Source organism: Zalophus californianus, chromosome 5, assembly GCF_009762305.2.
Source record: "Zalophus californianus isolate mZalCal1 chromosome 5, mZalCal1.pri.v2, whole genome shotgun sequence".
Lineage (NCBI taxonomy): Eukaryota > Metazoa > Chordata > Mammalia > Carnivora > Otariidae > Zalophus > Zalophus californianus.
The window spans coordinates 117672634-117687027 of record NC_045599.1 but is presented as its reverse complement, the minus strand read 5'-3'; the positions used below and the strand labels follow the sequence as shown (position 1 = coordinate 117687027).

General features: G+C 35.7%; 1 protein-coding gene across 4 annotated transcripts in view; it reads left to right on the top strand.

The window, feature by feature from the left end:
- Positions 1–14394, top strand: part of PARP8 (poly(ADP-ribose) polymerase family member 8) — a 175809-nt gene that overhangs the window by 96846 nt on the left and 64569 nt on the right. For all 4 annotated transcript variants that reach the window (XM_027605409.2, XM_027605408.2, XM_035727635.1 and 1 more), the window contains 4 exons: positions 3258–3347; positions 3902–3972; positions 5496–5573; positions 6703–6797. In XM_027605409.2, coding sequence (XP_027461210.1) covers positions 3258–3347; positions 3902–3972; positions 5496–5573; positions 6703–6797 — 334 coding nt within the window. The remainder of the gene's footprint in view (positions 1–3257; positions 3348–3901; positions 3973–5495; positions 5574–6702; positions 6798–14394) is intronic.

Genomic DNA, 14394 nt, shown 5'->3' with positions numbered 1-14394 from the left:
ATTAGGAGGCTTACCTATTGGTGGGTGTAAATTCTCTCATCCCTTTTATATGCTTTACAACATACTGCAATTGTTGAGTGACAATTTTTTGATACTAAAAAAGCATAACAAAGCATTGATGTTTGGATTCAGACAGTTTCACAACTTACTAGTCATGTGTAATTTTAATTACTTAAATAAGTTGGGCAAATTGCTTAATTTCTCTGAGCCGTGGTTTCCTCATCTTTAAAATAGGGATAATAAATGATTGGCTTGAAAGTTGACATGAAGTACATGAATATTACATATAACATTCAGGGGAGACATCCAGATTATATTATAAAACCAATAAAATATAATTAGTTACATAGTAATGAATATTGGAATGACTTGGCTTAAATCATGTTGCGTCTGAAATGGAATGAAAACAATAGTTTAGGAGATGCTTTTTCATGGCTTTCTACCCATCTCTCCCCAATTGTCCACGAGAGTTCCAGTAATGCTTGCATAGTCTGGTAGGGCAGGGAAGAGAAAATATTCATACTGTTAACAGCCTTTAATAAAGATCTTGAGGTCCTCTACAAAACTTACACATTAAAGAACCTAACTGTCTCCAGAAGTTTCAAAAAAAAAAAAAAAAAAATTGGCAGCTCTGGAGTCAAGTGGGAGAATTCCAGAGAAGGAATTTGAGTTTGAAAACATTTTATTCTGTCACTGACTCATTCTGTTACCTTAAATGCATTCCTTATTCTTTTTATGTCCTACTTTCTCATGTCTAAACAAAGATGATGTTATTATTACAGATGTCAAAATAGTTTGAGGAAGGTTTAGAAATGATTATTTAAACAACAACAACAAAAAGAAAACAGAATTCATTCATACAGCTGGGACGATCCTCAAAGTGCATCTATAAACCTTCATTTTTAGTACTAAGCCGACTGTAGCTTAGTTAAAAGGGATCAATAGCTAGTTGGTAGCTGGGTCTAGATTTTATGTGCTTTGTCTACTTTCCTATATTTCTGTTCTTCACTTGGGTGTATACCCCTTTGACCTGGCCTATTAATGTTGTAATGATGATTTAATAAATATTGTCTTGAAACCTGAAAACATTTTGGCTTGGATAAATTAAGCCAGAAACAGAAATTGAAAGTGTTCTAATGCCTAAATACTGATCAAAATACAAACTGGTAGAAAATCTCTTAGAAAACAATATGTTTGACTGTATAATCCTGTCTTTCAGCATTATGCAACATGTATTCACCAAATTATATTCTCTTGAATCAAAGTTGACTGCCTTCCAGTATCAACACTACACAAACCATTTGATCCTTTAAATTGAGTTATTCACCTCCCCATTTTCATAAACAGAAAATCCTAACTTACTTGCCTCTTGAAGCTGTAGTAAAATCTTCCTTATTCCATGACACTGAGATACTGCTGATACTGTGTCCATTTTACGGATTTTTCTGGATCTCCCCTTCTAGTTGGTGGTCAGCTATTACTTCTGTTACTTTAAGCCACACTTTTTTTTTTTTTTAAAGATTTTATTTATTTATTTGACCGAGAGAGAGACAGAGAGGGAACATAAGCAGAAAAAGTGGGGGAGGGAGAAGCAGGCTTCCCGCCGAGCAGAGAGCCTGATGCGGGGCTTGATCCCAGGACCCTGAGATCATGACCTGAGCCGAAGGCAGACCCCTAATGACTGAGCCACCCAGGCGCCCCTAATCCACACTTCTAATACTCCTTTTCTCCATAAGTTTGCTTCAAGGAATCCACTGTGCACAGGAAAAATCTAATTCAGTTGATTCCATAGCAAATAACTTGGATCAGTAAGACTCTGAATGAGGGTTTAAGAAATTTAAATAATGGCTTTGATAGAGGGGTTTTGAGTCCTACCTCAGCGTATGAGGTTACTGACAGAAGAGACTCCAGATGGAACGTCAAAGTCTCAGTCAATATGAGGAGACAGTAATTAAAGTAAGTTTATATTAAATTCATTTCTTAATCTGTGGTCCCACTTGATAAACACAAAAATCTCACACCTTCCTTGATGCTATTTGAAAACAAAACAAGGCAAAATTTGCAATGAAAATAAAGTAATGGGGCACACCTGTTTGGTTTCAAATCTAATCTACATTTCTGTCCTCTTAGCTTCCAGAATGACTATGAAAGCCGTGTGTCTCTGTTGAGCATCTTTTGTGGCTACACTGTGACTACATATCTGTCTCACTGACTCACTACTCTAGGTCTAAAAACAGTGCAGATGTTTCTTTGGAAATAAAGTAATGACTTTGATATCTATCAATTAAAGATCATGTTCTCACTGTACTGAAACAATATTATGAAAACTTGGCTCAAGATCTTTTATCTTGTACTCAGACAGTTGTCAGAATACTCATTTCCTTTTGCAGAAACTGATACAGGTTTCTGTTATTTGTTGGGAATATTTTACACTTTTTATTTTTATAGTTTATACAACACTGAGAGTATTATAGGACCACTGTTAATGAACTGATGAAGTGTTAAACAGCTCTCACAGATGCTGTACTCCTCAATGAACCAACTAGGATAAATGGCTGTGTGTTACATTATATTACCATAGAGGCGAAGGTCTGTATTTATCTAGGGAAAAATCCTAGATTTATGAAATACATTTTCCAGAGAAAATAAATAATGAGTAAAATAATTAAGCTGTGGAATAATTTAATGTTCTATGAATTCAACTTGTATAGTATTATTTAATGAAAATTCATGGAGGAAGAGTTGTTGAGACTTCATATCAATTTAAAAATGTGTATTAGAGTAATATGGAGGTATGATTTTCAATGAAAGCTTTAGTTCAAATTTTTTAGTGACTTGATATTGAATTTGTTGCCCCAAATGTTCTTGTTTAGCTTTCTCCTTCCAACCACTAACCTGCTTAGGAAGGTTAGCAGGTACTGATACTGGGAAGGACCCTGTTCAGTGAGTTAGGGCAAGCAGTTGCATCCAAATGATCTGTTGCCCCACAGAATATGAGAGATATATTTGGGTTATAATCTCTATAATCTCTACCCAAAGTCTCTATTCCTCTAGGAGATGCAAACATCTTTAAAGAGGCCATTTAAAATTAAATCACACGTAAATCTGAAATACACTTAATTTTTTCTGAGATTAACCAGAGCAGTAGTATGTGCTTCATGAGCGATAGAAGTGATGTGGATATAACCTCATTTTTTTAAATAAAGGGTGTCTTTTTTCAAATTACTCTGCCTTTAATTGTCCACATTTCTTTGCAGATAATACATACGTGTCAAGTTCAGAAAATGATGAAGATGTATTAGTTACTACAGAACCAATTCCAATAATTTTTCATCGAATAGCAACAGGTAATAGGAATACACTATTTTTTAAAATTCTAGGTTAATATTTTCTTGCCTGTAGGTAGCTTTATTTTTTTGTTTCTTTTAGCCCATGTAACAGATATTTGTCTTTAGGATCTATAAATCCCCATTAAAAATTTTCTATTTAACTTGTGTTTGTTTTTTAACAGCTTTTTAAACACAGACATTTACAGTATTTTGAAAAAGTCCTGTTTAAATGCATTATGTTGATATTTGCTCTAAAATATCCCATGCATAATGATACTGCTAGGCAAACTGAATATTTAAAAAGCTGACTCAGGGCAATGTAGATCCCATGAAATACATAATGAGAGCTGAAGGAGTCTGTATAGTGGCACTTTGGTTTGACCATTTTTTTATGGGCAATGAAAAATCAGAAGAGCTTATATATCATGTAACTTCCCAACATAATATAGTTTCAAAATATTCCTTAATTTTCTTGCAAAGAGAGAATACCTGAGGGGTGTTTTTATACTGAAGCTTATAAATGTTTGGTGAATAGTATACTAAAAACTGAAATGATGTTTTATAACTTTCAGAATTAAGGAAGACAAATGATACTAACTGTTGCTTATCCATAAAATCCAAATTACAGAAGGAAAATGGAGAGGTATGGAAATTGCATTTCATGTTTTATATTTATTGAAAACATATAGGCGTATTTTAAATTTACCTTGTATTTCTAGGTAATATCATCATTGTCATTGGTGTTAAGATTGCATCTAGTGTATGGAACACAAGCTTGTGGCTGAGAGACTTAATGTGTCGGGAGGGTAGTGACCTAGAATTAACCCTGAGAAGGAAGTTCCCTTTAAAATAATAGAAAGAATGTCGGTTTAAATCTAAATCAAATACATACGAAGCTTTCTTTACTTATTCTCCGTGCGTTCGTCAAATAACGTAGTTGACTAAGGAGCACTTATATAACTTACAGTTCCAACAACTATATGTGGCTATCCATTGTTTCAAGGGGACCCTCACAGGTTCATTTGTAAAAGGTGGTCTCTTTAGCTAAGGTAGCAAAGAATATGGGTATATAGAGTCATTATTATTGAGCAATGTTAAAACAACAACAAATTCATACGCCTTTCCTCACCTTTAAAAAGTTTGCTTGAATCAGTCAATAAATACTGGACATTAAACAAACAAAATGAGTGCAACAGGACCAATAATTGTTTGCTCTTAACACTATGTACCAATACGACCTTCCCTTTCTCTTAGTGTTTTACCGTTCCCTCTACTCTTCTTTTTCCACAACGAGAACCACAAATTTAGCAGTACTGCCGCTAAAACCAAAAACCCAAATTCCCTTTTGTAGGTTTTTCTTTTTCCTTAAGAATTTGAAATTTGTTCTGGAAATTTTAGGGATGATTCCAAAACATTGGATTAATAGATTCCTGTGTCTAATGGAATTTGCCTTTCTTCTAATTATTTTAACAGGGCCAGGGATAGGAATATCATCATTAGTTATTTTAGATGAGTTTTCATTGTTTGCACTTTAGACACATAACAGATGTGGTTCAGTTAATTAGAAACTCAAACTTCAAGTTCAGGCATATTTAATTAAATATCCTTTTGAAATCTGAAATCTAAAGCAAATAACTTCTATATGCAGAACGCTCTCTTCATAATGTAGTTCATATTTATTTTCATAATTGTTATTGGAGTTAGAGTGCCTTTTGTTTCATACCATTGTGTAGAGTTGGCAGTGGAAGTGAGGACAGTCAGGGATAAATAATGCTGAGGAACTTTTTAATAAAAAATTGAATCAGTATGAACTTCTCAGAAGTTCTATCTGAACAAAGCCAAAGTTGTAGATGATTATACATAGTTTTTATATATATATATATATATATATATATATATATATATATATATATATAATGGTAAATTGTACAACACAAAATCAATGAAATAGAACTTCTAAAAAAGATATACATAGAGCTTAATAAAGACAGAATTGTCTCTTACTACCTTTTGTTTTTGGTTTGTACTGCACCAACAATGTCTTTTATATAAAATCCAGGTGATAAGCACAAGACTTAATCCATTATGGCCATTATCTACTTTCTTTTCGAAAGAAGGCAAGCTAGTTTTGCCATTAAAACTTTCTTCTGATTCTATTATTTTAAGGAGTCAAGACAAAATAGTACAGTGGAAGAAGATTCTGAAGGTGATAATGATTCTGAAGAATTTTATTATGGAGGACAGGTGAGTGCATCAGACCTTCCAACTATCTGCTCTCAGAGTCCGCGGTAGGCATCCATGTCCTAGTGGATTCCTGTGCTTGTGGTCCGAGAGCCCTGCGTGTTAGTTCTGTAACTGGCTTGCAAATCTGTATAATTTCTCTGTTTCTCATTTGTACATATATTCAGAAATTAAGGTTACTTTGGCAATTCTTTGACTGTAATCACTCACTTGCATTGAACTTGTCTTAATTCATTACAGAGATTTTGCAGACGGCATTTTATTCTATTTCCAACTTTTACATTTCTTAAGCACATTGGGCTCAGTCAGTGTTTTGAAATGATGCCACTTCTAACAAAAGCATGGATGGTTAGTTTTAAATAGAACGTGATTAACCTTTATAAAAATTGATGGTCCCAAGTTACTGAGCGTCCTCAATATTTGTATTCATTGTCTTTTCCTCTTACACTGATGTTAAGTGTTTGTTGGAAAATTGTGATGAAGAAATATCATAATTTATACATATGAAAATGGTGTAGCCACATATGCATATATATATAAAAGAATTCACTGTTTTTCCAGGGTAGTGTTAAAGTTTTAACCTGTGCAATTGATTTTAGGATATGGCTGTATATGGCATCTTGTTCGGGTTCTGTAAACTTCTTGATCAAATATGTTTTGTAACTTGTGTAACGTAATGGGAAGGTAGTAGATTAAAGTGGTGCTTTTTTTGGTTGCTGTTGTTAGAGAGAGAACGTGCGTGCAAGCAGTGGCGGGGTGGGGGTGAGAGAGAGAGAGAGAGAGAATCTTAAGCAGGCTCCACGCCCAGCACAGAACCCAAGGTAGAGCTCAATCTCACGACCCTGAGATCATGACCTGAGCCGAAATCAACAGTCGGGTGCTTAACCAGCTGAGCCACCCAGGCACCCCTCTAATTATACTTTTTGAGCATAATACGTTATACGAGACATATGACACAAGCGAACCTATGAACTTTAGTGAATATACTGCTGTATTCTATTTTTCAATGAAGATGACAGAGAAAATATCCCTGGCAGAACTTACAGGGGGACCTGCTCAAGAGATGGTTTGTATTTGATTCTTTTGATTCTCTTCACCCCTAAGTCATTCCTGAACCATCCCTTTTTGTCAGGTGAACTATGACGGGGAACTGCACAAGCACCCCCAGCTTGAGGCTGATTTGTCGGCAGTGAGAGAGATATATGGGCCGCATGCAGTTTCTCTCAGGTAAATAAATACCTCTCGTGAATAAAAATTAAAATGATTTGGTAAGTCATTGGGATTTTTCTGTTGAGTTATTTAGGTGGAAATATTCTTGGGCTTAGTTATATTTGAAATTTCTTAAGACATTCTGCTGTGTTTCTACTTATACAAAATGGACTATCTGTGGCTGTATGGATTTTTTTTGGTTTTGTTTTTGGTACATGTGGTTTAAGAGTACATTGGTGCATTAAAGAAATTAGTTATTTTGGAGAGTTAGTTTGATAAAATGTCAGTCTTAAATAGCGTCCTAATCAGTTCCTTTCATAGACTTGGCCAGCTGGCCCCATGCAGTCAGTCATAAATCAAGGACACATCGTGTGAACAATAGAAGTAAATAATGCATAACCACTGGTATCCAGATCACACTGTGATGTGGTCTGACCCCAAAAAAAGAAAGGAGGGGAAAAAGGACATAAATTTGCAGTGTTTGTTTGAATGATAATGTATTTTATCTTGCAGTTACTTCATATATAATTTGGTGATAATTTAAAGATCATTATTTATCCCTTTTAATTATTCAGAAGACCTCAGTATCCTTACCTACCAGCTTCTCTCCTTAATTTAAAAAAGAAACTCTTTCCTGTCACTATCCTAGTTTCCCTCCATGAGTCAGATCTGATTATTTCAGATTCTTCTTCTTTGCCTGATGGGCAGCCTCCAAGTTGCCATGGAATTCCAGACCCCGATCCCAGCCTGTTCTTGGTTCCCGCTTTGTCCACCCAAACCACAACTGTCCCCGTTCTCCAGACGCGCTCTGTTCCCTCTTGACTTTGGGCGTTTGCACGAGCTGTTTTCTCACCAGTGAGTGCTTCATTCTTATTCAAGCCACAATCCAAAGGCCAGCTTCTCTGGAGCCTCCTTTGAGTTTCCAATGCTGATTTAGTCGTTCTGCCCTTCGGATTTCTATCACATTTGGCTTTCACCTCATTTATTATGCTTCTCAACTTCTTGTGTCTTGTCATTATTGGTTTACTTCTCCCCCTCTAGACCCTAAATTCTGTGCATGCAGGGACAGTGCGCTTTTTTGTTGGTTTGTTTTATTTTGTTTTGTTTTTGTTTTTTTAATCATGCTTATATTTTGGTACTTAATAGAGCACAGGGAATATATGAAATATGGGCTGATGGATTCTTGATTGTTTGTATGGCATCCATGAAAGATGTTTACATTATCGGTTACTTTTTCTTCCATGGACATATCTAGATTTGGAGAGAGCCAGCAAATACTTTAAGCTGGGAAGTACAACAGAGCTACAATTGATAATTGTCAAGTGTTTCGTTTTAACTTCAGAAACAAACTCACCACCACCTGCAGCCTCAGTAAGCTGGGGTTGTCTACGTCCATCCTGTCTCTCCCACTCATGGAGGTCTGGTCAGCTGCAGTGGACTGAGAGTGATTGGGATTATGCTTGGAAAAGCAAATATTTGCAAATTTCAAGGTTTTAGCAAATTAGCTGCAATTATTTCTCAGTTAATCTCTACTGTGGCTCCAGGGTAGGGAATATGCATAGTCAGTAAGGGTGTTAGAATGAATAAATGAAGAAGGCAGTAGGGATTTATCCATAAATGGTTCAAAACAAGGATTAATTTTTTAACTTGAGTCGAAATTTGCTTGACCGCTTAAAACTTTGATTGCAGTAATTTAATCCCCTCCCCCACTAAAAAAAAAATAAGTCTGGGATAGAGTTAATCATACAATACAACATATAGTTCAGCTTCTTTTCACTTGAGGTACCTATCGTTTTAGGGTATTGCCTTAGTGCATGTTGATTACCTTTATATAAAGTTAAGGAATTATCTTAAACACACATTTCCATGCTAAGCTCTGATTACACTGTCATATATATATATATATATATATATATATATATATATATATATATGGGATATTTTCTGTTTCTCCAGCAAGAATTTAAGTACCAGTGATCATCTCTAAGTATTTTCCATTATTAATAAAATTATTGATAACTTATCAACTCTTGAAATTAGATAAATATTTGGAATTTCATATTGAAAGTCATAAATGGCTTTGATTTTTTTTCTCCTTCCCTATTTCACTTATAAGTTTGATTCAATTTAAATCTCTATTAACATAAGCCATGTTCTTGCCTGCTGTAGATTTTCTATAGCTATCGAGAATGTTTCCAGAACAAATAACCTCCCAGAGGCCTCATGATATAAAGTATGAATCACAGCAGGACTAGTCTGATTTACTTGTAATAAATACGAATGAATTTACTGTCTAGTATCGGCTACTGAGGCTTGGGGACATGGCAAGAGTAGTAGTTAGGCATAAGGTCTTGGAATCTTCTTCCTTGCAAAGTTCTAAGCCTGTTGAAAACAGACTGTTCTAATTAGCTGTTCTTTTACTTAATTGAGGTTTATAAGAACTTAATGGAGTTTGAAGAACAAAAGTACCTCAATATGCATAATAGGCTATTTGGTGTCATTTTCTTTTAATGTGACGTCTAATGAGAAAGGCAGCTAACCACATCTAAGTTCTCTGTAAGAGATGAAAAGAACTGGCGTTGCCTCACTTGAGACAAAAACCTCTTGAAGTAGGTTGAAAGAGGAGATAGAAACAGGGACTAATGACCAGTTCATTACTGAAGTAGGTAATTTCAGCTCTATGTGGCCATATCATTCAAAAGCAGAATCCTGGCTGTGTTGAACCATACTTATACACACTGATGACAATTCTAGTTCATAGGCTCTTGTATTGGAAGTGAGTTAGATTTCTGGAGAAACAGGGTAAACCATCAGTTTATCAGACTGAATGAACATGTCTCATCTTGAATCATGCAGCAAAATGAGGATGTTTTATGTTTTTCATTATACATTTTCTCCTCCAGTCATGTATTTAAAAAAAATTTGATCAGTGCCATCCCGAAAACAATTTGAGGTTAATATTTTTAGAAAGGTGTGGGGAATTACAAGTCACAGAATTCTCACGTGGTCAGGAATGAAATGATTCTGACAATTTGCTTCTGGTGTTTCACACGTCTAACCCATATGAAATAACCTTTGCTTTATGATCATACCATCTTCTGTTTTAAAAGTCGAAGCCATATGAGTAATATTCTAGCCTTTTTATCATGACAAATGCTTAATGAAGGTTGGAAGATTACAAGATTGTGACTCTTCTGCATTTTTAAAAAAGATTTTATTTATTAGAGAGAGGGAGCAAGAGAGAGAGCACAAATGGGGGGAGGGACAGAGGGTGAGGGAGAAGCCGACTCCCTGCTCATCATGGGGCTTGATTCTCAGACTCTGGGATCATGACCTGAGTTGAAGGCAGGCGCTTAACCGCTTAACCGACTGAGCCACACGGGCGCCCCATCTTCTGCATTTGATCACCTTTTGTGGATGGACAATTGTAATAGGGCCTTTTGGAGTTGATGTTCTGGAGGACAGGGCATACTGAGGAGTTTTCAAGGTTGAGGAGGTTATGCTACTATATTCAGGCCCACATACTTCCTTCAGAGAGGGAGGGAGGGAGGGAGAGAAAGCAAGAAAGAGAAAGGAGAGGGGAGGGGAGGGGAAGGAGAGAAAAGCCACAAAAATCAGTATGAACCACTTTTTCTGGATTTCTGCATTTCCATTTGTAGTGACCGGTAGGATTACTTACAGATCTTCTGGTTCCTGTCCTCTGGTATTTGGCAGCATTTTATTTCTCTGCCCCTTTTAATGTGATGAGTGGACACAGCTAATTTTGGCCAGTGAAATGGGAGCATGGGTACTAGTTCAGGAGTTCCCTTTTCCCCCAGACTCCATCACTATGGCCTCCTGAGTGACCCCAGTGAGGAGCAACTCCCCTCCGGCCCTCCGAACCCATAGGGAACATGTAGTGTTCATGACATATAAATCCTTTTTTTTGTGTTAAACCATTGAGAGCTGAAGAAGTCTGTTACTGAAGCATAACTTAACCTATGTTGAAGACGTCATTCCTCAAAAGATTTGCCATCGGATATTTGTAGTGTCCTTTCCAGCTATTGGCACTCCCACTCCTGCTTCTGGAGCCTCCAGAAAAATGGTCTGACTGAAAACCAGGGGAAAGTGATGACAGGAAGCACCTAGAAGAAACAAAGGGGGGAGTATTTTCTGAAGACACTGGCCCATAATCTAGGTGAAAGCTTCAGAATGTTAGATCCCAGACAGTCACCCCTATTCCCAGCGCCTGTACTTTCTTCAAGTAAAACCAAGGATTTTTCAGCGGGGGAGGAGGGGTTGTAGAAACTGTATCTCTTATACACTGTCATTTTGTATTGCCTTCCTTTTTAATCTGGACCTAGTTTTTACATTCTTCTCAGTCTTGCTGCCTTTTAGAGAAACTTCAGAGCACTTTGGATACAGTCTTGCAAACGCTTTAATCTTCCAAGATTTCTTTCTGACTACTGAATTTAATATTTCTTGGCCCATTCACAAACATCTCTCCCACACTGAGCAAAAAACACACATTGAGTAGGCATGCAGAGAGAATGCTTGTTGAGTTTCAGATGTCATAGAAGGTGTTATGTTTCCTCACAGAATCTATTTCTTCTCAAAATGTAACTGACCAGTCACTGAATGCAAGAAATAACTGAATAGGAATGATTTTATTTCCCAAGAATCTGTGATAGAATTTCATGTATGTGTGTGTATGTATAATTCCTTGACAGCTAATAAGGGAAGGCTAGATATCGAATAATATTTTTATAACCAGTGCAGTCACTGCTAATTCTGATCAGGTAGTGTTATAAAACATCACAACAGTATAATGAATAAGCTGTAGTTTTATAGAGAAAGGAGGACCAGGAGAGATGGTCTAACATTTACTATATTGTGAGTATGGATGTTGTGTGTCATTAATGATGATGTTATCTTGATTAGTTCCATTAAAAATTAGGAGAAAAAATTGCCAAGAATTCTAACACATAGTGCCCTCAAAAATACATGTTCCTAGAAAAATACATTTCATACATACGTTCTTAAATGAACTAGGTCACATGTACATATCCAAAATCAAATGACCATATTTCAAGATATGTTGATTCAAAGAGTAGCTCAGATGTCTGGAAAAAAAAAAATTTGTGAAGCAGTCCTTTCTCAGTTCCAGGGTGTAACAACTGCATCAGATCATTTCTATGTTGTTCTCCTTATCTTGAAAAAGTATTCACATTCAATTTGATGCGATCTTTTCACAGTGAATAAATATAGGCAGTGCATGAAATTATTTTGAGTTATTATAAACCCAATACAGCATTCAGGACACAATCAGATATCTGGCTTCACAATTCAAGTTGCATTCATATTTTAGGCTTTTAACTTGATTCTGCATTTACTATTCATGAGATCCGGGGCAACTGAAAGTTATTCAGATATAGAAGCAATCCTGATGACTGGGTCGCTGCATCTGGACAAACTGTAATCACGCTTTGTAATCTCGCAGTGGGAAATGTGAAATTACTGGCATTATATAAAAAGGGCATCACAACGGAAATTGGTTTGCATATACGCAGCGCTGTTGTGAATTCTTTGAAGTGTGGCATAAAAACAAAAAGTGTAACTATTTACAGATCTACACCTGCAGAATCCAGTTAATTGCAAATCTTTAATGCCTCTGCCTCTTCAAAATTCTGTATTTGTGTTCTTTGTGCTCTGCTGTGGCAGGGAAGAGCACTTATAATTTTGTTGTTGTTGAAATAAATTGATAGTGTTAGAAATTGGGAAGATACTAACCACAAGAATGTTGAAGAAATCATATAAAGAATACTTGAAAGATTCACATATTAAACGTTTTAAAAGAACACATGTCACTTTCTGATCATAACTTTATGATAAATTCTGTTGAAGTGGTCTGGAAAACTCTGAAGAAAACAGCTGTGGGTAAGGTTCTTACTGATTTTTCTTGTCTCTGATTCCCTTCTCTCAGCCTCTAATTGCACCAGTCTTGCCATTGTAACTAAATCCAAACAAAAGTTATTCTCCCTTGGGAAACTGGCAGTGACCCGAGCAAATGAATGCGTGGTGATGGTGGGGATGTGGAAAGTGGTCACCGTGATAAGCTGGCTGGTGCAGTTAGAAATGGTCATAACCTTTTAAAATAGTAATTAAATGACATATATCAAGACTCCCAAATATAGTTATATTATTTATTTCATGCAATAATTCTAGAAATGATTCTGTGAGAAGACAGATGCACATAGATTTTTATCCAGAGGTCTTTTTATCAATATTTACAGTGTAAAAAAAAATATAGCAGCCTCATAGTTTTATCATTATCTTATTATAGAATTGTATTTATACAAATACAACCATTTAATTCTATGATTTTGAAGAATATTTCATAATATAGAAAAAGACTTATTTTAGAAGAAGTGAAAGAAAGAGCAGGACAATTTTTATATACCATATAAAAATATGGAATGAGATATAAGCGAAGATAATTATCTGAGTGGTAGTATTATAAGTTGCTTTTGTGTGTTTTTCTGACATTTTATAAAATGAGCTTTTATTACCATAGTAATCAGAAAAAGTAGGTACGTTTTTTAAAAAATTTTTAAATTTTATTTATTTATGCGACAGAGAGAGAGAGACAGTGAGAGAGGGAACACAAGCAGGGGGAGTGGGAGAGGGAGAAGCAGGCTTCCTGCGGAGCAGGGAACCCAACATGGGGCTCGATCCCAGGACCCTGGGATCATGACCTGAGCCGAAGGCAGACACTTAACCAACTGAGCCACCCCGGCGCCCCAGAAAACACATAAATTTTTTATAAAATAAACTTTACCCACAATCTACAGTTAATAAATAAGTACTTTTTTAAAAAATGTTTTTGGTTTTTCTATTTCTATTTTATTTAAAAAGGGCATTTCAGTTTCCATGCATTTTTGGTAATCTACTTGCTCCAAATAGTATATTTTGGAACATATCCCTCTGGGTAGTAATTATTTTTATATCAACTTCTTTAGTAATGGGTAAAAAATTTTTCTATTGTACCAGTGTGCTATAGTTTAAGTATTTCCTTATTATTTAATATTTGTTTCTGTCCCCAGTTTCTACACTCACAAACATCCTTCTAGGCAGAAGTTTACACATACTTGTTATAGTTTTCACCCCACTTAAATGTCTGTTGAACATCATTAATAATTGATCCTCATCATTACATTTAGTGGTTCTTTTCTTTTAATTTGCCAACACAAAAGATGTTTGAGTTTTATATTTATGAATAAATTGCTGGTGTTCAAGATTGGCAAATTATGACCACTGGGTCGTGGGGCCCATTTTTGAACAGCCTGAGAGATACAGATAGTGTTTGCTTTTTTAAAAGGGTTTAAAGAAAAACAAAAACCAAGAGGAATATGTGACAGAGACCAGAAAAGGCCTGAAAAGGCTAAAATACTATCTTGACCTTTACAGGAAAAGCTTGCTGACCCCTGAACCAGAGGCATAGAAGAGATGGTTTATTTGCTTGGTCCTTATTCTTGGCATGGTGTCTGTATAATTTCATAAATAAATTGGCATATTTTTGTATCTAAATTTGCATATCATGTCTAAATTTGCATAAGGTTACAAGTGTTCTTATCCT